This window comes from Rana temporaria, chromosome 7, assembly GCF_905171775.1.
Source record: "Rana temporaria chromosome 7, aRanTem1.1, whole genome shotgun sequence".
In the NCBI taxonomy this organism is placed as follows: Eukaryota; Metazoa; Chordata; class Amphibia; order Anura; family Ranidae; genus Rana; species Rana temporaria.
This window is the reverse complement of record NC_053495.1, coordinates 136,588,605-136,614,946: the sequence shown is the minus strand read 5'-3', so window position 1 is coordinate 136,614,946 and position 26,342 is coordinate 136,588,605. Positions and strand designations below refer to the sequence as shown.

Genomic DNA, 26,342 nt, shown 5'->3' with positions numbered 1-26,342 from the left:
CAGCTTTATGGAGATGTTGATTTGATTTTCAGGACTTGGAACCTACCCACACTGCCAAAAGTACCAATACCTGGTTTAATGATCATGATATCACTGTGCTTGATTGGCCAGCAAACTCGTCTAAACTAAACCCCATAGAGAATCTATGGGGTATTGTCAAGTTGAAGATGAGAGACACCTGAGCCAACAATGCAGATGAGCTGAAGGCCGCTATCAAAGCAACCTGGGCTTCTATAACTGCTTTAGCAGTGCCCCAGGCTGATCACCTCCATGCCACACCGCATTGATACAGTAATTAATGTAAAAGGAGCCTCGACCAAGTATTGCGTGCATACTATACTGTACATGGACATACTTTTTAGTAAACGTTTCTGTATTGAAAATCCTTTTTTTATTGGTCTTATGCAACATTCAAATTTTCAGAGATATTACATTTAAGGTTTTCACTAGCTGTAAGCCATAATCATCAAAATTAAAGAAATAAATGCTTGAAATATATCACTCTGTGTGTAATGCATCTATATAAAATAAATGAGTTCCACTTTTTGAATTGAATTACTGAAATAAATTCACTTTTTACTTATATTCAAATTTTCTGAGATGCACCTGTATGGACCAGCTCTTTGTGCAGACAGACTTTGGGGACAGAGGACCACATCTTTTCTTCTGCACTTTATTTTGGACAAAATATTTGAAACAACGCATAGTTATTAAAGTTAAATTCCAGGAATTCAGCCACTTTGTAAAAAGTGAAGGCACTCTAAAGGCACTCTATAAGTCCAAGGAGCTGTATGGCATCTCTTGGGCTTATCTTTATTATTTACATTTGACAGATTTATTGCTCTGCCAGAGAGACACTCTGGTGATCTGAGAGAAGAGAACACACAGAGCAGCTATGCCCACCCCTCCCCTCTGCTGCCCATTCACAGAAGCCTTTGTAGTTTGTGAATTTGTTCACATAATACCTAGACTTCTGTGATTGGGCAGGAGGATGGGGTGGGCAAACATAGCAGCTGCAGTGACTCTCCTGTTCAAAATGCAGAGCTCGAAAGAATCAGTGTCGTTCACCCAGCTGTCTTCCAGGCAAACTTTAAAGCTGTAAGATATAAATAGTAGAGCTAAGCCCAGGAGGTGTCATGCACCTCGCTGGACTCAACTCCTAGTGTGCCTGGAATTCAGCTTTATATATTGTGAATTTGTTAAATACAAAATCAACTAGCAAAAGAGATCTGTGTTTCTGGACCTGTACATGGTTGAAATTCAGCTATTGGCAACTTCTCAGGTTGTGTTGAGCTCTTGTCTAGCTGCACATCTACTGCATTACAAACTTTCAATAAACTAAATCATGTCAATCAGTGGTTGGTGTTGGTTGATTGTATTGGTTCTGTTTTCAATTTTGATTTATTATTATGGCTCTTCATCACTTGTAAACTGTGAATTTGTCTCCTAAAATAAGATGTTTTTGGACTTTTGGTATACAGTGGTGGTAGATAAGAAAAATAAGAAGGGAATTCCTGAGCTCTTGGATCGTTAAGCCCCATACACACGATCGGACTTCCATCGGACAAATCCGTGGATATTTGTCCGAAGGGCATTGTCCGTTAACTTGTTCTGCATACAGACGGCAGAACATTTTCAGTCAACATTCACGAAACTACGTTGTTTTTCAGCTGTTTAGCACCACCCTCTGGGCAACTTCTGCTAATGTTGTCTAATGGTTAGCATTGGTTCGGAGCATGCGTGTTTGTACTTTGGATTTTAGTCCAATGGACTTGTGCACAAATAATCGGATAATCGGATGGAACATATTTGTTGTCGGACAATTTGAGAGGATTACCATCCAACATTTGTCGTTGGAAATTCTGACAACAATTGTCCGATGGAGCATACAGATGGTCGGATTAAAGTCAAAACACGTCCATCGCAGGAGATTTTAACTTCTCTATGGACCATGGCCTTGATTGTACATCTGGTGCACCGATGAGAGAAACTAAACAATTGAAACAGATTAGAAAAAAAATGTATACTAACCAGCTACTAGATATATGGCGAATAGCAAACCCAAGTAAAAAAGATTATACATTTCACTCATCGGTGCATGATATGTACACAAGATTGGATTACATTTTGGTCGACCATGCAATCTTGGAGTCTGTAGTTGAAACCACAATAGAAACAACAACAATCTCAGACCACGCCCCGGTAACAGTAAAAATGACATTCAAGGATAAAGATAGAAGGAAAGGGACATGGAGGTTAAACGAAGACCTGATAGAAGATGTAGAAGTGACCAATAATTTAATAAAATACATTGAACAATTTTTTTAGCATAAATGATACTCCGGATGTCACAAAGGCTACAATCTGGGAAGCCCATAAGGCTTATGTTAGAGGTAAACTAATCTCAATAGCAGCAGCAAAAAAAAGAAAAAGGGAAATGAACATGAAACGGATAATGAGGGAACTAAACGACCTGGAACAGCAACATAAAACCTATTCCAATAGGGAGATATATCCGAGAGTGGCGATAAAAAGAGATCAATTAAGGGAACTAATGGAAGAAGAGACCGGGAAAGTATTTAGTAACGTGGCAAAAGAAAGATATAGATGGGGCAATAAGCCAGAAAGATATCTAGCAAAAATGTCAAGGAAAAAAAAACTTTAACCACTTAAGTACCGTCTCCTCCACATTTACATCGGCAGAATGGCACGGCTGGGCACATGCACGTATAGGTATGTCCTGTGCTAGTACCCAGCCGTGGGTTGCGGCGCGGTCCGAAGCTCCATGACCGGGACCACCGGGACCGCCGGACCCGCGGACCCGATCGCCGCTGGAGTCCCGCGATCGGTCCCCGGAGCTGAAGAACGGGGAGAGCTGTATGTAAACACAGCTTCCCCGTTCTTCACTGTGACGGCGTCATCGATCGTGTGATCCCTTTTACAGGGATACAGTTGTAAACACACATGAGGTCACACATAACCCCTTCAGCGCCCCATTGTGGATAACTCCCAAACTGCAATTGTCATTTTCACACTAAACAATGCATTTTAAATGTATTTTTTGCTGTGAAAATGACAATGGTCCCAAAAATGTGTCAAAATTTGCCGAAGTGTCCGCCATAATGTTGCAGTCACGAAAAAAATCGCTGATCGCCGCCATTAGTAGTAAAAAAATAATAATAATAAAAATGTAATAAAATTATCCCCTATTTTGTAAGCGAAAACCAACCGATAAACATTTATTGCGATTTTATTTTTACCAAAAATAGGTAGAAGAATATGTATCGACCTAAACTGAGGGAAAAAAAAAGTTTTTTTATATATTTTTGGGGGATATTTATTATAGCAAAAAGTAAAAAATATTGATTTTTTTTCAAAATTGTCGCTCTATTTTTGTTTTTAGCGCAAAAAATAAAAACCGCAGAGGTGATCAAATACCACCAAAAGAAATCTCTATTTGTGGGGGAAAAAAGGACGCCAATTTTGTTTGGGAGCCACGTCGCACGACCGCGCAATTGTCTGTTAAAGCGACGCAGTGCCGAATCGCAAAACCTGGCCGGGTCCTTTAGCTGCCTATAGGTCTGGGTCTTAAGTGGTTAAATTATATTGAAAGGATAAAAAATGAAAAAGGAGAAATTAAATATAAAACAGCGGATATGGCAAATATTTTCAGGAAATACTATAGTTTTCTATATGAAATTAGAAATAAAGAAACACCACAGGAAGAGATCCATAGGAAACTTAAAATACAACAATATTTAACAGAAGTAAATCTACCAAAGATAACAGCAGAAAACACAGAATTTTTAGAAAGCCCAATAACACCACAGGAAGAAATTGACGAGCCCCTTAAAAAAATACCAGGAGGGAAAAGTCCAGGACTGGGCGGTTTTACGATAAAATACTATAAAAGATTTAAAGAGCAATTAGTACCAATATTATGCAGTTACTTTAACAACATAGGAGGAAAAGAGGAAATCAGAAAATAATCGCTCTTAGCAGATATCACAATAATACCCAAAATAGGTAAAGACAAATCTATCTGTTCCAGCTACCGCCCCATTGCATTATTAAACACAGATGTAAAACTATACGCAAAAGTCCTGGCAGCAAGGTTAAAAAACCTGATGCCGGACCTAATAAATGAAGACCAAGTAGGTTTTGTCCCTGGTAGGGAGGGAAGAGACAATAGTATTAGAACTGTGCTATTAATGCCCAGAAGCCAAAAGAAGAAACCTCCAGTCTTGCTCATGTCAATTCATGCTGAAAAAGCATTTGACGGAGTAGACTGGGGGTTTCTGATGTATACACTGCGAAGCATGGGGATGGGTATATGATTTATGAGATGGATTGAAAATCTTTATAAGTACCCTACGGCTAGGGTTAAAGTGAATGGAAGTATGTCGTCCGTGTTTGAGATGTTTAACGGCACACAACAGGGTTGCTCGCTCTCGCCCCTCCTATATGTAATCGCACTGGAGCCGTTGTTGGAAAAAATAAGGAAAAATGTGCATATAGGAGGGGTCAGAGTGGGAGAAGAGGTACATAAGGTAGCCGCATACGCGGACGACATACTTATATATATAACCAAGCCTAGGTTGTCATTACCAAACATAATAAAAGAAATCAAAGACTATGGCGAGCTTACAAACTTTTAGATAAACCCTACTAAAACTGTAATACTAAATCTAGGAATAGAGAAGAATGAGGCAATAGCATTACAGCAGCAATTCCCATTCACCTGGGAGACAGAGGCACTAACCTATTTGGGAATAAAATTGACCCCCACATTGGAAAAATTATATTGTGCCAACTTTATCCCATTATTGAATGAGGTAAAAGAAGATATACAAAATATATTGAGGAGACAGATGGGAAGGATAAACCTATTGAAAATGGTGATTCTACCAAAAATCTATATATATAAAACTCAGTGTGTGTATGTATGTTCCAGCATCACGTCCAAACGGCTAAATATATTAACATGAAACTTGGCACACATGTTACTTATATGTCAGCAACAAACATAGGATAGGTGGTTTAACCCTTACCCACCCCCATTTGCCATGGTCGGGGTTTTTCTTTAAAGTCCCATTCAACTCTATGGGAAATACATGTTACTTCATGTTCCAGCATCACGTCCAAACGGCTAAAGATATTAACATGAAACTTGGCACACATGTTACTTATATGTCAGCAACAAACATAGGATAGGTGGTTTAACCCTTACCCACCCCCATTTGCCATGGTCGGGGTTTTCCTTTAAAGTCCCATTCAACTCTATGGGAAATACATGTTACTTCATAACTTCCAAACGGCTGTAGATATTTCGATAACACTTAGTCACATGTTACTTATATGTCCACTTAAACTATAGGATAGTTAATTTATCCCTTAACTACCCCCATTTGTGAGGGTCGGGGTTTTTGTTTAAAGTCCCATGCAAATCAATGGGAAATGTATGTTCCCACATAACTTCTGTACGCCTGGAGATATTTCAATAATACCTGGTACACATATTACTTATATGCCAAATAAAAATATATGACAGTTAAATTAACCCTTACCTACACCCTTATATAAAAGATGGGTATATTTATATTACTATGATTTTTCCTCCCCAAAAGGTTAAGATAGGAAGACCGGGCAACGCCGGGTATTCAGCTAGTCTTATATAAATTTCATATGCTCCCAATAGAGATACCTCAATCTTTTTTTAAAGTTATAAAAACGATTATTTTGAAATATATCTGGCAGAATAAAAAAGCTAGAATAAGTAACATGGTCCTATTTAGGAAAAAAAAGAAAGGAGGGCAGGCAGTCCCCGATATTAAAAGATATCATAAGGCGATAATAATAGCAAGGTTATTAGAATGGGCTAATATAAACACAAAGAAGAGATGGGTAAAAATGGAAAACACATTTTGCACGACACCGCTAGGGAAAAATATTTGGATCCCACCAAAAAATAGAACACTAGGCACAAATATGCACGATTTAACCAGAACCGTATTTAAAGCCTGGGATAGATTATATCAACGGGAGAAGTGGAGATATAATTCTCCCCTTATCCCGTTGACAGGAACAAGTTTCTTTATTCCAGGAAATGGGACACGGATGGGAAGGCAAATGGGGGAAGCACAATTAAAAGATATAGTAAAACAAGGAAAAATAAGGAATAGACTCGACTTAATAACAGCACATGGGTGGCACCAAGTAAACGAATGGGAATTTTCACAACTCAAACACCTAGTCGATACAATACCCCAACCAATTAGGGATGAGAAAACACTGAACACAATTGAAAAACTTTGCAATCTTAAAACGCCTTTGAAGCATGGAACTTCTCAAATGTACGATATATTAACAGAACTGGAAGGAAAGGGGACGCTACCCTTCATAGAAAAATGGGAGCAAGAATTAGAGAGAAAGTTAGAAGAAAAACAAATGATAGAAGTAGTTTATAGCTACGCTACAGACATTACTACGATAGAAGCTAACTATAAATGTATGGTAAGATGGAATCTGACTCCAGAGAGAATAAATCAATTTCAGCCAAATAGTTCATCACAGTGTTGGAGACAGTGTAAACAGAGGGGAACAACAATACACATTTGGTGGGAGTGCCCAAAAATAAGAGTATTGGCATAGTATATTAGACGACGTAGAGGAGATAACAGGGGAAAGGATTCCACAAAACGCCTGGAATGCGCTGTTTCATGGGACCAATAAAACAAGAAAACAATATAAGGAATCTTTGGCCCCTTACCTGCTCAACGCTGCAAAAGCCCTGATTCCTAAAATATGGCTCCAAATAGAGAAGCCAACTGTAAAAGAATGGATACAGAGAGTAGACTATATCTCCAAAATGGAGTATCTATGCAGCAGCGATCAGGGAACAGAGGAACGATATAGACTAACTTGGAAGAAATGGATGGTTTATAAACAAACAGAGCACTATGCAGTAGCATAGTCCAGAAATGGACTAGGGTTGAGATAACACAAGAAAGTAGAATTTTCAGGGGGGTGGGGTGGGATAAATTATTATGGATGCTATACAAAGAATTGTTTTGTATGTATATGTATTTTGTATGGTGGAAATAACTTTTTATAATTTGATAAAATAAAAAAATAAAAATGATCGTGTGTAGGCTCCAGAGCATTTTTCATGACGTGAAAAATGGGCATTAAAAATTTAGAACATGCTCTTTTTTTTCACATCGTGAAAAACGGTCCTGTGTAGCCTTTTAACGACGGGAAAAAAACGTGCATGCGCAGAAGCAAGTTATGAGACGGGAGCACTCGATCTGTTAAAACTAGCATTTGTAATGGAGATAGCACATTCGTCACGCTGTAACAGACTAAAAAGCACAAAGACTGAAAAGTGCGAATCGTCTCTCACCAAACTTTTACTAACACAAAATCAACAAAAGCAGCCCCAAGGGTGGTGCCATCCGAATGGAACTTCCCCTTTATAGTGCCGTCGTACGTCACCGCGCTTTTCTCGAGCATTTGTTCTCACGATCGTGTGTATGCAAGGCAGGCTTGACAAGAATGACGTCAAGAAAAACTTTGTTTTTTCTAGGACATTAAAAATGGTTGTGTGTACGCGGCATGAGAAGGAGGAGCAGCAAAAGGAGCCTGATAGTTGTACAATTGTGTTAATGTGCTGTCAAGGGACATTCTGATAAAAGGAGAGAGCAGAGTGACAGGGAGATGAGCTTCTTATCAGCTGCTTCTTCTTTCACTGTCCAGTCACGAGGTGTGAGGGTAACAAGACCTGTAATGCCTTGTACAGACGAGCAAACATGTACGATGAAACCGGTCCGCCGGACCGTTTTCACCGTACATGTCTGCCCGGGGATTTCTGTATGGTGGCTGTACTCACCATCATACAGAAATCCGCGCGTAAACAATACGTGGGGCGTGGCCGCGCCGTCGCCGCGACGATGACGCGGCGACGTGGGCGGCCCTGCCAGTTCAATGCTTCCACGCATGCGTCAAAGTCATTCGACGCATGCGAGGGATGGCAGGCGCTCGGACATATACGGTAGGTCTGTACAGACGACCGAACATGTCCGAGCGGACAGGATTCCAGCGGGCTGTTTTAAAACAAGTTCAGAAATATTTGCCCGCTGGAAAAAGGCCCGGCGGGCAAATGTATGCTGGAATCCTGTCCGCTCGGGCCTACACACGACCAAACATGTCTGCTGAAACTGGTCCGCGGACCAGTTTCAGCAGACATGTTCGGTCGTGTGTACGGCCCATAAGAGTTACTTAACTGCAGCAGGAAAAAAAAGCATGTCACCTGCCCTGTCAGACAGGGCTGTGCTGTGCGGTAGAGCTGTGTAAATCTCAGGATTAGATGGACAGAAATACAAATCCTTTGGCAGATATAACAGCTCTCATTTGTGTATTTCATCTGTGTATTTAAATGTTAGCCTGGAGTTCAGCTTTAATATTGGATCCCTGGATTTCTAAGATTATCATGATAAAATAAATGTTAACTTTTTCCAATATTCGTCTACCATATTATCTTTTATTACATGACACTAAAATTAGCCCAGTTTTTCTCTGTTTGAAATTTCTCATTAGCATCAAAGTCATTCGGATGAGTCATTGCCCAGTAATTCTATGAAATAATTATGGGCCAATTAGAAGTTCAAAGCCACTCAATAATATTCCCACTGTACTGAATTTAATCTTTTTACCCAGTCACACAATGCCTACATATTCACATTCAGAAAGATTAGTACAGGATATTTCTTACCATCACCTTCCCAATAATTTTCAAAGGTAACCCAATAGGTTGCCAAGAATGGAAAGTACCACGGTTTTGGGATGCCATATTCCCCTAAAATACAGAAAATGTCAATATTATTGCGGAGCACAGACAGTATATTTAGTGTATCTACAGGTAAATGGGTGTAATGCATTATGTAGGGCTGCATTTACCATATGGCGAAACAAGGATATTTACAGTTTACATTTGGAGCCCAATTGAACCTCTTAATAGGGTTATGCAGTCAATCAAATGCATTCAAAGTAAAGAAATGTGAGATATTTTAAAAAGCACTTGTAAATATGTTACTGATTTACTACTATATACTGTAAACGTTTCCTGTTCTGACAGCATGCTTAGAACCTGGACCACTACGCCCACAGTCTGGGTCTCCAGCTGTTGAACACACACTCTGCCCAGTGCTCCAACCAACAACACTGCATACAGAGTATAGTGTGGTTGATTGGAGTAATGTTTAGGGTGCATGTAGGACTACTGTAGACCTGGACCACTGTACTTGGTGTGAAAGCAGTGGTCCTATTCTCCAGGATGCTGCTGGTACATGGACATTTCAAATGGTTGTAAAATCACAAACATAAACTCACATTCTTTAGATTGTATGCAGTATAATGGCATACGCCTGTTAAAGTACGGCAGGCCATACATGGGTCGAATTTCGAAAATCTTATCTAAGAATTTTCATTCGTATTTTGCACCATTAGTGGGCTGCAGCAAAAGCCGACTTTCTTGCGGCCATAAAATTTCAGTAACTGGACATGTTGGAATTTTTTTGAAAATTAACGATTTTCTAATCAATGATGGGAGAATCGTGCAAGAAATGTAATCTAAAAAGAAATGCGCATGTGCAAGAAAGGAAAATACCCGAAAAGAAAATACCTGGAAAGAAAAGAAGATTTCTCAGCTACGAAAATTATTTTCTGTAGCATCATGAGGTGAAATTGAAGATTTGGTTGGTTGAATTTCGAAATCAATGGTGGCACTATCGGATCACAAAATGCACACATTTTCTGTTTTTTTAAGAGAAAATTCCTTCGAAATTCGACAATGTATGGCCAGCCTAAGGCCCCGTACACACGAGAGGATCCATCCGCTGAAAAATCTCAGCGGATCGGTTTCAGCGGATAGATCCCCTGGTGTGTACGTTCCAGCGGATATTTATCCGCGGATATTTCCGATTTCCAGCAGATAAAAATTTGTAGACATGCTTACAAATCTATCCGCTGGAATCGGCTCCAGCGGATCGATCCGGTGGTCTGTACAGACTCACCGGATCGATCCGTCCGAACCCGTCCCTCGCATGCGTCGTAATGATTCGACGCATGTGTGGAATTGCTTATATGACAGCGTCGCACGCCGCCGCGTCATCATCGCGGCGACGGCGCGACACGTCACCGCGGTGTAAATTCGGCGCGGATTTCGATCCGATGGTGAGTACACTCCATCGGATCAAAATCCTCAGAGGATTTATCCGCGGATACGGTCCGCCGGACCGTATCCGCGGATCAATCCTATTGTGTGTACCAGGCCTTAAAGATTCAAAAGGGATTTTCTTCAAACTTAGACTCCAACTCCAGGAGCTCCCCTGTCTCTTATGGTTCTAAACTGGTGAACTGTACAGTTCCACAGCAGGATAGGGGAGGACTGTTTTTTTACTTTATCCGCAAAATGCAAGAAGCATGGTGAGTGACAAAAGAGCAATCCTGTTGTCCAGAACAAATCCACTAACATCAAGTAGCCATTCAGATAGTATATTGATGATGTAGCGCATAAACTTATATTTAGACAAAACTCTTTATCGAAAGTAAGAAAGCAGAATCTAAATTAGAACACCAGCATTTATGATGATATGACACAACCATAAGGCCAAGTGCTGTTATATTACAGTGTCTTCAAAAAGTATTCGTAGCCCTTGAAATTTTGCACATTATCTCATGTTACAACCAAAAACTTAAATTTTAGTTTTTTGGGGATTTTATATGATAGGCCAACACAAAGTGGCACATAATTGCGAAGTGGAAGGAAAATTATATATTGTTTAACATTTTTTACAAAAAAATATGTGAAAAGTGTGGCATGCATTTGTATTCAGCCCTCTTTAGTCTGATGCCCCTAACAAAATCTAGGGAACCAATTGCCTTCAGAAGTTACCAATTTAGTAAATAGAGTGTGCACAACTGCAAACCTAACAAGACATGGCCATCCACCTAAACTAACAAGGCAAGCAGGGAGAGCATTAATTAGAGAAACAGTCAAGAGGCCCATGGTAACTCTGGAGGAGCTGCAGAGATCCACAACTCAGGCAGGAGAATCTGTCCTCAGGGCAACTATTAAGGTTCTTTCACACGGGCGGACCGTATATGGGCACTCCGTGCTCCTTTATGGAGCCACGGATGTCAGCGGTGTAATGGAGGAAAACCCTATTTTCCATCCGTCTGGATCCCCCATAGGGGAGAGCGGCACTCTGACAGCTCGGTCCCTGCACAGTGTGCAGAGACAGACCTGTCATCTGCCGGCTCAGCGGGGATCGACTGAGCGATCCCCACTGAGCAAAGCAGAGCCCGAAAACGGTCCGCCCTGTGTGAAAGAGCACTTAGTTGTCCACTCCACAAATCTGGCCTTTATGGAAGAGTGGCAAGAAGAAAGCCATTGTTAAATGAAAGCCTTAAAGGGGTTGTAAAGGTTATTTTTTTATTTTCTAAATAGGTTCCTTTAAGCTAGTGCATTGTTGGTTCACTTACCTTTTCCTTCGATCTCTCTTCTAAATGTTTTTTTTCTTTGTCTGAATTTCTCACTTCCTGTTCTCCTCAGTAAACTTGCCCCCTTTATCCGAGCCATTCTGGCTGGGGGTTAGTCAGCCAGAACAGCTTACTGAGGAGGAACAGGAAGTGAGAAATTCAGACAAAGAAAAAATAAATAAAAGGGAAATCAAAGGAAAAGGTAAGTGAACCAACAATGCACTAGCTTAAAAGAACCTGCTTTTCTTCAGCAGGGACAGGGAAGCTGGTCAGAGTTGATGGGAAGATGGATGGAGCCAAACACAGGACAATCTTAGAAGAAAACCTGTTAGAGTTTGCAAAAGACTTGGGACTGGGGCGGACATTCACCTTCCAGCAAAACAATGACCTGCTGGTAGCTGAGCTACAATGGAATGGTTTTAGATCAAAGCATACAGCCAGAGCTAGAATGGAATGGTTTAGATCAAAGAACATTCATGTTAGAATGGCCCAGTCAAAGTCCAGACTTAAATTCAATTGAGAATTTGTGGCAAGACTTAAAATTGCTGTTCACAGACGCTCTCCGTCTCCAATCTGACAGATTTTGAGCTATTTTGCAAAGAAGAATGTGCAAAGCTGGTAGAGACATCCCCAAACAGACTTGCAGCTGTAATTGCAGAGAAAGGTGGTTCTACAAAATATTAACTCAGGGGAGCTGAGCTGGTGTTTTTTTTGTTTGGTGGGGGGGGGGGGCAACTGTCTGCCGGACCACTGGCACTTTCCCCATCAGCGGCATCTGGGATCGGCAGGCACATTGGGCAGGGGAGGGGATTGGGGCTGCGGCGGGCATCTGGCAGCATCTCCTGTGTCCTCTTCTCTTCTGATATCATGGCAGCTTCCCCCGTGCGTCTTCTCCCCTCCTCCTAGGTGTTCATTAGGATTGCCTGACCTTTCAGCCAATCAGGAAACAGGTATCAGACCCACACTTCCTAAGTGGCGGAGAGGCGATTCAGTGTTAGAAAAGCAAATATTAATTTGCTTTTCTAACACACCTCAGTGGGCTTCCTAGCGCAACTCTTTGCTCTCTGAGTCCACCCTTTGGCTCCAATCAGGTGCTTCAACCGCCCCCCCCCCCCCCCCCCGCTGTTATTCAATTTCCCATTGTCCTAAAAGGGGCTGGACGCATGAATAGGGGGTGGCTGTGGCAGCTGTGAATAGATTAATGCTATGCGTGAATCTATCCATTAACCATATAGGGGGGTGGCATGGATAGAGGGGGACGTGACCGCGTGCCCTTAATGGATAGGCTGCCTCTGAGGACTGGTGATTTGTGATCTGATCACTGCAGATTCATGGTCAGGCAAACCAGTGAACAAGTCATCATTGGCCTTTATTTATTTTTCTCTGATCATGGACACTAATTGGTTTATTTACTAAAGGCACAGACATTGTTCACATTCCAAGTGAAGTTGCATTCTGCAAGGTCATTTTCCCCAGTGTTGACGTTTTGATAGGAAAAGAATACCCAATCACAAGGGGAAAAAAAAAACATAATTTCTAGGGGTAATTCCCTTGCACAGTTCAATTGCACTTACAAAGTGAACAGTTATTCCTGCTGCACAGAACTTACCAATATAAATAATAGTACAATTTCTCAACAATACTGTGAGCAAACGTGAATGATATTCCTGCTGCACAGAACATACTAATTTAAAGAGTAGTGCAACTTCTGGACAAAACTAGTCACCCCAATCACCTGTAAGTACAGAGCTCACTTGTTTTCTTTTGCCCACTGGAATATCATTTCAACAGCCACAAAAGAAAATGGCCTATTACCCTTTTTTCCTATGATAGATATGGGGCAAGTGTTGAGGTTAAAATGTAGACTGACAGTGACACAGTGGGGTTGATTTACTAAAACTGGAAAGTGCAAAATCTGGTGCAGCTCTGCATAGAAACCAATCAGCTTCCAGGTTTCATTGCCAAACCTTAATTGAACAAGCTGAAATTAGAAGTGGATCAGCTACCATGCACATCTGCACCAGATTTAGCATTCTCAAGTCTTAGTAAATCAACCCTAATGCTCTATAAAACACAATACACTACAGCGTTACACTGTGGCTCTCACAGCAGACGGACTGACCACTTCTCTCTCCACTCCAGCTGGATACACATTCTCTAGATGAATGTCCGAACACAGGACACACCATTCCACTGCATGTGTGAAGAAGGCTGGTGTCAAGTAGGGCAGCAAAAGTGATAGCTTAGCGGCTTGGGGAACAAAACATAAACATTTTGGGTCCATAGCCAGTAAACTCCCCTGGCCTTGTTCCCTTTGAGAACTTGTGGTCAATCTTCAAGAGGTGGATGAACATTGATTATTCAAGAATGGGCTGCTATCAGTCAGCATGTGGCCCAGAAGTTGACAGCATGGACGTAGCATAAGGGGTTGCAGGGGTCACAATTGCAACCCTGCCCCTAGCTCCAGGGGGCCCCTGCAGCCTTCCTGTCATATCATATCCTCCACAATATCCTGCTCTGATCTGCCTTAGGGCTCCACAGCCATGTTCCAGTACTGGGCTTCAACTTTGCATTCCATACCCCTCTGTTCTCATTGGCTGGGGAGAAGCTGTGAGTAGGGATGAGCCGAACAGCCCCCCGTTCAGTTCACACCAGAACCTTTGAACGGACCCCGTTAGAACCCCATTGACGTCTATGGGACTCGAACTTTCGAATTCAAAAGTGCTCATTTTAAAGCCTAATATGCAAGTTATTGTCGTAAAACGTCTTTGAGAACCAGGGTCTTGCCCCAGGGAACATGTATCAATGGAAAAAAAGTTTTAAAAACGGTCGTTTTTTCTGGAGCAGTGATTTTAATGATGCTTAAATAAAAATAAAAAAATTCCTTTAAATATTGTACCTGCTGGGTGTCTATAGTATGCCTGTGAAAATGTCTTTGAGAACCCGGGTCTTGCCCCAGGGAACATGTATCAATGAAAAAAAAGTTTTAAAAACGGTCGTTTTTTCTGGAGCAGTGATTTTAATGGTGCTTAAATAAAAAAATGAAAAATTCCTTTTAATATTGTACCTGCTGGGTGTCTATAGTATGCCTGTGAAGTGGCACATGTTTAGAACTGTCCCTGGACAAAATAAGATTACTATAAGAAAAAAGTAATTTAAAACTGCTTGCGGCTTTAATGTAATGTCTGGTCCCTGCAATATGGATGAAAATCATTGAGAAAAATAGCACAGACACAGACAGTACACACACCACATAGCTTTAGGTGCACACTGCAGAGGACACAGGCAGTACACACTACGTAGCTTTAGGTGCAAACTGCAGAGGACAAAGGCAGTACACACACTACGTAGCTTTAGGTGCAAACTGCAGAGAACAAAGGCAGTACACACACTACATAGTTTTAGGTGCAAACTGCAGAAGACACGGGCAGTACACACCACGTAGCTTTAGGTGCAAACTGCAGAGGACACGGGCAGTACACACCAAGTAGCTTTAGGTGCAAACTGCAGAGGACAAAGGCAGTACACACACTACGTAGCTTTAGGTGCAAACTGCAGAGGACAAAGGCAGTATACACACTACGTAGTTTTAGGTGCAAACTGCAGAGGACACGGGCAGTACACACCACGTAGCTTTAGGTGCAAACTGCAGAGGACACGGGTAGTACACACCCAGTAGCTTTATGGTGCACACTGCAGAGGACACAGGCAATACACCACGTGAGAATACTGCAGCTAGCACAATCACCTGCCTGCCAGTAAATTAGGAAGAGCTGATCTAGCTAAACTATACAGTGTATAAATATATATACAACACCTGGGATGCATATATATCCTCTACACACTGTAACTTTAACTGACTAGCCTGTCTGCTCTATCTACCTGCAAAAAATGACACCCTCTCTGTCTCTCTCTGTTCTCTCTTAACCACCGCAACACACTACACAAGGCCGACCTGCAGGCGGCCTTTTATAATGTGGGGCGTGTACTAAACCCCCTGAGCCATAATTGGCCAAAGCCACCCTGGCTTTGGCCAATTATGGCTCTCTGTTTTTTGCAAGCTGTGATTGGCCAAGCATGCGGGTCATAGTGCATGCTTGGCCAATCATCAGCCAGCAATGCACTGCGATGCCGCAGTGAATTATGGGCTGTGAAACGTAACTCGAAACGTAACCCAAAAAGTTCGTAATTCGACCAACGATAGATGAACATACGATGTTCGAGTCGAACATAAGTTCGACTCGAATACGAAGCTCATCCCTAGCTGTGAGCCATTTCCTGAATGAAGAGGAGCATGGAATGAGAACAGCTCAGTATGGGGAAGTGTCTGTGTTGTGTGCTGGCAACATGGAATGGTAACCGAGCTCAGCGAGTTAAATGGAGGAGAGTGCCATCCTGTAGCCATGATGGGACCAATGTCACTGGTGATTTAAGACACCACTTAGTGTCTCCTAGTTACCAGCTGGGATTCTCTGTACTTCCCCCACCCGGGATGTCTGCTTACCCCACTTCCCTGATAACTGGGGAAAGACACACATCTCTGGGGGGTGACCTTCCCCCAACACCTGCCAACACTGACAGAGAAGCCTTCAGAAATTGCTAAAACAAATTCCTCAACACCTCTTGAGGGACTGGAGGCTTCACATTTTATGTCACATAGCTTTGCCCCCCCCAGATCTAAGTTGCAACCCCCCCAAAGCCCCCTGACCACCCCCTTCACACTGGATGGTATGCCCGGCTGCTGAGCTCTGTTCCAATTGTACTCTATACTGCTGCTCCTCCTCGGCAGGGCTGAAATCACATTCCTTTACAACACAGCTAGTCAACCACGATCTGCACAGGGTGTATCTGCCTACTGCAACTACACTTCCGTTCTGACCAGAGAATTTCAACATAAAAGCCAGATACACCCAGTGAATTCTGACAGACTGTGTTTAAAGGAATGCAAATTCAGCCCAGTGCAATGGGGGGGGGCTGTATACAGTGATGGGAAAGGAGCTCTCCCAAGTGACCTGCCAGGGGTCCCTGTCCTCTCATTCTCCAGCGGTGATCCCTGTCATTTGATTCTCCAGCAGTGATCCCTGTCTTTTGATGGAAGGAGGAACTCTGGCAACTCAAAACTCTTAAGCCACTTTGAGTATCTTGGCATGCGGTGGGTGTATGTGCACGCATGGTGGAAGTGGTGGGTGGTAGTGGGGGTGGGGGGGGGGCAGGTCAACTTTTGCATCGGGGCCCACAAGCTTCAAGCTATGCCTCTGGTTGACAGCATGTCAGGGCGAATTACAGAGGTCTTGCGAAATAAGGGTTGAGACTGCAAATGTTAAATCTTTGCATAAATTTCAAGTGAGTGTCAATAAAAGCCTTTGACACTTATGAAATGCTTGTAATTATACTGAAGTATGCCATAGTAACATTTGACAATAAGATCTACAAACACTGAGGCAGCAGACTTTGTGAACAAGAACATTTGTGTCATTCTCAAAACTTTTGGTCACGGCTGTTGTACGCCGGGAATTAAGTAAAACATTTTACTTCTCTGTGTCATATTTTCATGCTCAAGTTTCATATACAGATTAAAGAGTATGACTTCTAATAACTTTATGTCAAATAGTGCAATCAGCTGTATTATTGACTGGTGTATGAAAGTTTACATTACAACACACTTAGCACATTATTTCAAATCAAAACCACTTAACAGAACTTAAGTTCAAGTATGGTATATTATATACTAAGACATTGGCTTTTAAAGGTGGTAGGCCTACCTGGAAAGACATGGTCAATGTACCATGCTAAAATCCAATACACAAGGGCATCAAAAAGCATCATGGATATGGAAAACAGAAAGCTGTATTCGTCACCCTCCACTGGGCTTTTCCGGATGTTTCCAAATTGGAGGCCCAGGCCTTGTTCTTCATATCTAGATAAATATTCTGTACCAAATCCAAAAGCCACTGGGGACAAAAAACTCTGCAACAACATTGAATGAATTCTATGTCAGATTATCTGAAGATTTTTAGATCCACAACAGTGAGATAAACGTGGGACATGTGTAGAAATTATAACTGCATTATCAAAATCAAGGGTGCTTACTAGGGATGACCTGAACACCCCCCCACCCCCTCTTCTGTTCGCAGCAGAACATGCGAACAGGCAAAAAATGTGTGCGAACAGCGTTAAAGTCTATGGGACACTAACATGAAAATCAAAAGTGCAAATTTTTAAGGGCTAATATGCAAGTTATTGTCATAGAAAGTGTTGGGGACCTGGGTCCTGCCCAAGGGAACATGTATCAATGCAAAAAAAAGTTGTAGTAAAAGTGAAATATTCCTTTAAATTTTGTCCTTGGTGGGTTTCTATAGTATGCCTGTAAAATAGCGCATGTTTCCTGTGCTTAGAAAAGTCCCTGCACAAAATGACAATTCTAAAGGAAAAAAAGTTATTTAAAACTACTCCCTAGTTCCCCCTTAGTTCATTACCAGGCCCTTTGGGTCCTGAACCAAAATGAAAAAAAAAAAAGCATGGGGGTCCCCCCAAATTCCATATCAGGCCCTTCATGTATGATATGAATATAAAGGGGAACCCTGCGCTATTTTTCTTAAATGGCGTGGGGTTCCCCCCAAAGTTCCATACCAGACCCTTCAGGTCTAGTATGAATTTTAAGGGGAACCCCACACCAAAATGAAAAAAAAATGGCGTGGGGTTCCCCCCAAAAATCCATGCCAGACCCTTATCCGAGCACGCAACCTGGCAGGTCGCAGGAAAAGAGGGGGGGACGAGAGAGCACCCCCGCTCCTGAACCTTACCAGGCCATATGCCCTAAACATAGGGAGGATGTCCCCATGTTTATGGGGACAAGGGCCTGGTAATGGACTAAGTGGGAACCCATGCTGTTTTTTTTAATGACTTATCTGTATTGCCGGGACCCGACAATTCATTATAACCACGAGTAGTTTTAAATTACCTTTTTCCTTTAGAAATGTCATTTTGTGCAGGGACTTTTCTAAGCACGGGAAACATGCGCTAATTTATTGGCATACTATAGACACCCACCAGGTATGAAATTTAAAGGAATATTTCACTTTTATTGTTTCACTTTAAGCATTATTAAAATCACTGCTCTCAAAAAAATGAATGTTTTTACACTTTTTTTGCATTGATACATGTCCCCTGGCGCAGGACCCAGGTCCCCAAACACTTTTTATAACAATATCTTGCATATTAACCTTTAGAATTAGCACTTTTGACTTCACCCATAGACTTTGAAAGGGTGTTTCACGGCTTTTCGAATTTGCTGCGAACACCCCAAATTGTTCGCTGTTTAGCGAACGGGCGAACAGGCAATGTTCGAGTCAAACTCATGTTCGACTCAAACAGATAGCCCATCCCTAGTGCTGCTTACGTGACATATTTTGTTTTGATAAAGACATAGGTAGGCAGAATACCCTTCAATGGTTCAACGGACCTCATGTTTTAGGAACAGTCCTACATTAATTATATGAAGGTCTGGACGTGACTTAAGCTGTGCCCTCTGCCAGTCCACAGTTGCCATATTGTCACTTCTCTCCTCCTCCATCATCCACATTTATTTCCGATTCTGTTTCTTTTCCAAGAGAACCACTTAGTCCTGATCAGCTATTGTTCCTTTACCCCCACACCATGATCAGCTTCCACTTTGTCGCTCCTTCGTTGATCAGTTAAAGTACCTGAATAAATATTTTAGTTTTATAATTAATCTATAGACTCCAACTAGCGCCCAAGCTTCTTTTATTCCTCCTCCCTCATCTACCCCAAGTTGATGACAAGTTCCTGCTCTGGATATTTTCCCAATGGGACATAATCAACCAATTTTTTGATTTATTCAACCCATTGATGAGTAGGCCCATATTTAGTTGTATCAATAATAATATTAATAATATTTAGCAATTAAATGATTTCCCCTATGTTTTCTGTCTATAATGTCTCTACAAATGGTGTAAAGCAGTGGTTCTCAACCTGGGGGTTTCAAAGTCACGCGTTTTAATACCGCGATTTTGTTAAGGTCATCAATGTAAAAGGCAGAAAAACATCAGTAATCTGCCCCAAAGAAGCTCATGTTCTTTTTTGAGCTTAGGGTGTTTTTCATGCATTTTGCTTCAGGTGACAAAACGCTTATATGTAAACAGGTACAATTGAAATGAATGGGATTTTTCTTGTTGGGCGTTTTTCAGGCGTTTTACTGGCTGATCAGAACTCCCCCCAGCACTTAACCCATTCCCCCAACCTGCCGCCAAGGAGTAAACGAAGGAATAAAAATATAGAATACATGGAGGTAAGAGGAAACCACAACTTGGGAAATGTTATCAAGGGGTCATGGCACTAGAAAGGTTGAGAACCACTGATCTAAAGTAAACAAACACCAGAATAGCACAGTACTCTGATAAAAACCAAGCACAAAAACTCACTGCCATTGTTTTCAATTTAAAAGTCATGCGGTCCTGCCAAGCGAAGCACAGGATGTGTGGCAAGTAGAGTGTGAAATAGATGACCCCGCTGCAAGCTGCTGCCAGGTTGGCTTTAGAGAAGAAGACACTCATGAGGAAACCCTGCATGATGGTGGAGAGCGTGAAAGCCATCAGAAAGAGGAACAGGATTAAAGGATTGCTGTAGTGAAGGACTCCGCCACCCTGCAACAAAAAAGGAAACTCAATCAGCGTGAGCTCTTATTGTGGATAAAACAAGGGAGTGCAGGAAAATGTGATTCTGACACAGAGATAAGAAAAGGGAGGAAATAAAGCAGAACCTCTTTCAGGGAACATAGAACTGATAATAAAACTAAAAAACAAAACAAATGACAGAACATACAAAAACGTTATAAGAATGAGGCATTACAGGAATTGCTTCTTTTGTAAAAGGCATGAAATGAAAGTTTGTGGACTATGGAAATAACAGGAAAATAATTATTCAGTCCACAACAAATAAAGAAGATATTTCAATCCTAAACCCCCGTACACACGATCGGAATTTCCGATGGAAAAACTCGGACAGACTTTTTCCATCGGAAATTCCAACCGTGCGTATGCCCCATCGGAAATTTCGATGAATTCCATCGGAGTTTACATAGAGAACATGTTCTCTTTTCCTCCAATGGAATTCCGTCGGAATTCCGATGTGAATTTGGTCCGATCGTGTGTACGGGGCATTAGAGGTCACATGTTCTGTAGCCCAGTTTCTTAAAGCCGAACTCCAGGCAGATGTATAAAAAAAAAAATGAATGTAGCTCTGTACTTATTTATAATACATCATTATGAGCTTGTTCACACCAGCTGTGATGAGGCTGCTCTGGCAGCTATTTCCAGCACAACCCTTAAACATAGACAAGAAAAAATGCTTGGCTTTTGATTGTATAAGTTCAGGCCAAACATCTGCTGCAGTATGCATTGAAATAAATTACTGCATGCAGTCCTTTTTCAGCTCAGCGGGTTGGAAAGCAAACCATCACATTGCAATGCCACCATGGTGCATAAAACCATGGTGTGGTCCCCTACACAGCAGGACTGGGAGAGAGAGGGGAAAAACCAATAGCCATTCGGTTATGGTGCAGTACTCATTTGTTAAAATGAAACATACTGATAGATGGAAATAGCTGAGTGACATGTGCATATTAGTCTACAGATTCTCCTTTACTGTCAAGGCGCAGGCAGGGAATAGGGACATGACCTCCTCTTAATGTTACTTGGTTAGGAGCCATCTCTTTCTCTTGTTCGGTGGTCTGCACAGTTGACAATGACAAGTAGCTCTGCATATAAAGAGAACCCATGCTGCCTACAATAGCACACTCTAGCAGTGTTCTTTACTAACTTGTCACATGATGTGGGGACTAAGGGCCAGATTCACAAAAGGGATATGACGGCGTATCTCCGTTTCTATCTATGCGACTGATTTATAGAATCAGTTACGCATAGATATCCATAAGATCCGACAGGTGTAATTGTTTTACACTGTCGGATCTTAGGATGCAGTACCACGGCCGCCGCTGGGGGGAGTTCACGTCGTAAACCAGCGTTGGGTATGCAAATTAGGAGTTACAGCTATCCACGACGGATTTTCACGTTCGCTACGTCGCCGCTAGTCTAGTTTCCCGTCGCAAAGTTAGTCGTCGTTTTGGGTGCCCTAACTTTAGTCAGCAATCGTATTGCTGTCTAAAGTATGGCCGTCGTTCCCGCGTCGAAATTTAAAATCTAACGTCGTTTGCGTAACACGTCCGGGAATACGGAAGTACGCTACGCGCGTCGCCGTTCGAAAAAATTACGTCACGGCGCGCAAAGCACGACGGGAATTGCGAAACGGAGCATGCGCAGTAGGTCCGGCGCGGGAGCGCGCCTAATTTAAATGGCACACGCCCATTTGAATTGGCCCGCCTTGCGCCGGAGGCTGCCAGCGTAGTTTTCATCGCAAGTGCTTTGTGAATCAGGCACTTGCGATGAAAACTTGCGGCGGTGTAACGTATCTACGATACGTTACGCCGCCGCAGTTCTATGTGAATCTGGCCCTAAGCTTGTAGAAAATTGCATTATTATTCTGGTGTATGTAAAAAACAATAATCGCAGTTATACAGTATATTAATTCACAATATAACCAAAAACACCTCTTTATACATATACCATACATTTTGATGTAGTGCAATCCAAACAAATAAATATAAAACAGAAAACAAAAAATCTAAATGTCCCGTCTTCAAATAATATCAAAACAATAATGTCCAGAAAAGTCCTAAACCAATGTGCCGTGATCTTAATACTTCCTCTCAACTGCTAAAAAATCCAATCCAGGTGTCACATCTGTGCTCATATCAAACGATCACCTTCTTTAATTGACCCCAATGATATATTAAGATCATAACATACTTTTTGCCCCACCATGTGCTATTGGGAATCTGCTCTCTGCTCTCCTTCAGGCTTTTGTTTATCACCTGCAATACTCCACTCTCAAGTGAATATGCATGCAAGAAAAAATGGGACCAGAAATAGTGCTCTCTATATAATCCTATTTTATTTTATAAAAACTCCCACATAAATAAAATTACATGAACAAAGCACCCCAAGTGCTATGGTAACAGCACAGAGTGATATAGATTATAGCCAATGCATCAACATAGCCACAGCGATGTATCTCACCAGTGTAGCCAGGAGATTATACAGAGAGCACTATTTGTGGTTCCATTTTGTTTTTGCATGCATATCTACTTGAGTGGAATATTGCTGGTGGAGTATTGCGGGTGGCGAACAAAAGCCTGAAGGAGAGCAGATGCTTAATAAGGTGGAGCAAAAAGTGTGTTATGACCTTAATAAATCATTGGGGTCAATGAAAGAAGGTGAGTGTGTGATATGAGCACCGGGTGGATGCATACAACACCTGGATGGGATTTTAGAGGTTGAGAGGTTTGGGGTGGCTTTCATTTCCTGAATGCTGGGCATTGTAGTTTCACAAGAGGTAAAGCACTACAGGATGCATACCTTTACTCCAGATTTTACTACGTGCTTTATCAGCTTCATCAGTTCTGACAAGACGAGAAGATAATCAAGGCTCAATCTGGGCATGTGTGTTGGAATGTGGAAAGCATGTTTTCTCTGACTGAAATTCTAAGAAAATGTAAAGCCTGCAGATAATCATTCAGCCATTACGGAAATACAGGTCAAGCAATATGCATGCCTTCAGACTGTGTGGAAATGGCTATGAGGCACCTGTAGAGGGGAAGTCTCTCAAACATATATCTTTATATTTGTCTGCTGCAGACGATACATAATACTTAGAAGGATGAATTCGTACATTTTATTTAAACATATGGTGTAAGTATATTAGGCTAGGAGCCAACGGAGCTTTCAAGATTCCAAATGAACACAAATAAAGGTAAAAGCATTGATTTATTGATAAGTCACTAAAATCATAATATAAGAGATATGGGTACATGATTAACAAGATTACCGAAAGCTCCTCTCAATAAAGAGTCACGTTTGAATTATGCTTTGTAACTGCTATCATGTACCCAGATCTCTTTCATTGTGATTTTAGTGACTTATCAATAAATCAATGCTTTAAACTTAATTTGTGTTCATTTGGCACCTTGGAAGTCCTGTTGGCTCTTACCCTATTGTAGTTCCCATAAATGGGATGTGGTTCGGTAAAGGTATTTTACTTCCAGTCGCCACCAACCTACCTTGGATATGGTGTAAGCTCACTGGCCAACCGATCTAATAAAACCTGCAAATTAAAATATTCTTTCCAATTTTTTTTTTAAAGGGGCAATCCAGATTTCAGATCAAAAATAACTGACGTTGGGTGAGGTTTTGGTAGTGTTATTGTAATAAGGTGGGTTGGAAAGTGACTCAAATTAAATTTGAGGCAATTCAGTTCGCATTTGTAGCGCTATACAAGTTATTCACTCAATGTAGATTCTAAAATCTATGGGAAAACTGAGTTGAAAGATGCCGCTTCAGACAACACTTTCGTTAATTTTTTTTAACCTTGGCTTTTAGAGAAGTGAAGGACTTGTATGCAGCCTTGGATTATGTCCAGGGTCCTCCCAAGCAGAAAGATGTTAATTTGTCAGATGCATCAAAATACATGTACACTTAAGCATTAGTGTTTGTTTTTGGTGGATGTGATGGGTACAATCTAAATCAACACATAACTTGAGTTTGAACTTACCACAATAACAATGGTGAGAAGTAAGGTACTAAGGGTCATGACGCAAAAACTATCAATGAACCATGTCAACCAAATGACATCATTAGTAACACCCAAATTTTTCATGGTCTCTTTCAGACGCAGTTCCTTTTCAAGAACAATGTCCTTTACCAACATGGAGACAGTGTATATCCAAGACAACACCATAAAAATTGGGAAACAGCGATTCAGCGTGATCATAAAACTGCAAACAAAAATAATATATTACAAAAAGGCATTACATGTGTCACACCTAAAGGCTATGATACTAGATGCAACATAAGCCAGTGGGTCAATTCAAAACAACATTTTGGACAAGTGTTGGACATTAGTAATCTAATCTTTGATCAGTGGTCAATGCAAAAAGTGCAAAATGGCTTTTTTGTTATAGTCACTGCAGCACTGTAGTGAACAGGTAAGTGTCCTAGATAACCATATACATATTGACTGGGCAAAGAGCATCTTTCCTAGATGACACAAAGATACAAATAACTGATTGGTAAGGGCAGTTGAAGTAAAAAATAAATCAATCAATTTAGGAATACATTTAAAAAAAAAAATTCCCTTAAGACAGCATATGTTAAAGTGAATTTAAACCCCAACAATGCCCTTCTGGTAGTATGATGACAAATGGGTTAATACTATAAACCTTCAAGTTTGGGGTCCTGTATTTAAAGGGGAGGTCCGACTAAAAAAAAAATTAAAAGCCAGCAGCTACAAATACTGCAGCTGCTGACTTTTAATAAATGGACACTTATCTGTCCTGGGTGCCCGCGATGTCGGCAGCCGAGGAAGACCCATTCCTGCCGCCGCCATCCTGGGTGAGGGAATCAGGAAGTGAAGAATTACGGCTTCACTTTCCAGTTCCCTACTGTGCATGCGCGAGTCGCGCTGGGCGTCCTAACTGATCCTTGCTGTCTTCTGGGACCTGTGTGTTTCCCAGAAGACAGCAGGGGGACGGGAAGGGGCGTGACCCCCGCAGGAGTCACCCCCTCCCCCTTGAAAGCTGCCAAATGTGACACCGGAGGGGGGGAGGGTTCCGAAAAGCGAAGTTTCCTATTTTGTGTGGACCTCCTCTTTAATTCCAACGTTATGGATCCTGTATGCCCTTGCAGCGCTTGTGTGGTTTTCTCCAGGTACTGTTATAACTTCCTAATGGATGGGAAACTCAGTGTACAGCGGGTGGGCCTCATGGAATGTGGAATAAATTTAAAGGGTTAAAAGTCTCATCTCCTTTACCCTTTAGACCTAAACAGATTGACTAGTGTTTTAATTGTCAGTATATAGCAGCTTATTACGCCTCTGCATACTCCTTGGCCATTGGTAGCTGTGAAGACATCTACCATCCGTTGGTCAAGTTGCTCTCCTAGCCTATATAGCCTCCCCTTAATGTCATTAACAATCAATTGTCAGATCAGAATCACCACTGCAAATCCCTCTTCCCTCATTGGTTGTATTTTTCAAGGTTAATTAGTGGGGGGTTCTGCCTAAGGTAGACGTGGCTAGTCTTTGGAAAATATTTGTTGTATTTATGTTGGCTTGTCCTTCTTAGAGTCGGTTCACACAGGGGCAACACGACTCTGGGCGCGACTTTGCAAGGCGACTTCATCGCGACTTGGGGTGACTTTAAGTCGCCTGCAGGACAGGCGACTTTTCCAGTGGCCAATCAAACAGTAATAAGCTCTGTGGGAGGGAGGGGTTTGCCTGAGAAAACTAGCTGTAAAGTTGCTTCAGTTAAGACAGGGGATCCGACTTGGAGGCAATGGGTACAAGTCGCCTAGAAGTTGCCTTGAAGTAGTACAAGAACCTTTTCTGAAGTCGGAGCGACTTCAGTAGTGTGCATTAAGACGGCTCTCATTCAATTGCATGTAATTTGTCATGTCGCGCGATTTGGGGCAACTTGGGGCGACACAAGTCAATACCACAAATTCTTTAGTCTTCATTTATTATATAGTGCTTAAGATTATTTTTTTTTTTTTTTTTTTTTTTTTTTTTTTTTTTTTTTTTTCTCCCCCCTTTTCCTTCCCCCCCCCCCGGATCTGTGTGCCATGCAATCCTCTCCGCGGTCTCTCAGCTCTCTGCTTCTAGCGTTCCCTGGACGA

General features: G+C 41.7%; 1 protein-coding gene across 1 annotated transcript in view; it reads right to left on the bottom strand.

The window, feature by feature from the left end:
* Nucleotides 1–26,342, bottom strand: part of ABCA4 (ATP binding cassette subfamily A member 4) — a 304,087-nt gene that overhangs the window by 183,626 nt on the left and 94,119 nt on the right. Inside the window, exons 14-17 of the mRNA XM_040359994.1 lie at nucleotides 24,223–24,445; nucleotides 19,980–20,201; nucleotides 17,301–17,505; nucleotides 8,771–8,854 (exon numbers count right to left, since the gene is read on the bottom strand). Coding sequence (XP_040215928.1) covers nucleotides 8,771–8,854; nucleotides 17,301–17,505; nucleotides 19,980–20,201; nucleotides 24,223–24,445 — 734 coding nt within the window. The remainder of the gene's footprint in view (nucleotides 1–8,770; nucleotides 8,855–17,300; nucleotides 17,506–19,979; nucleotides 20,202–24,222; nucleotides 24,446–26,342) is intronic.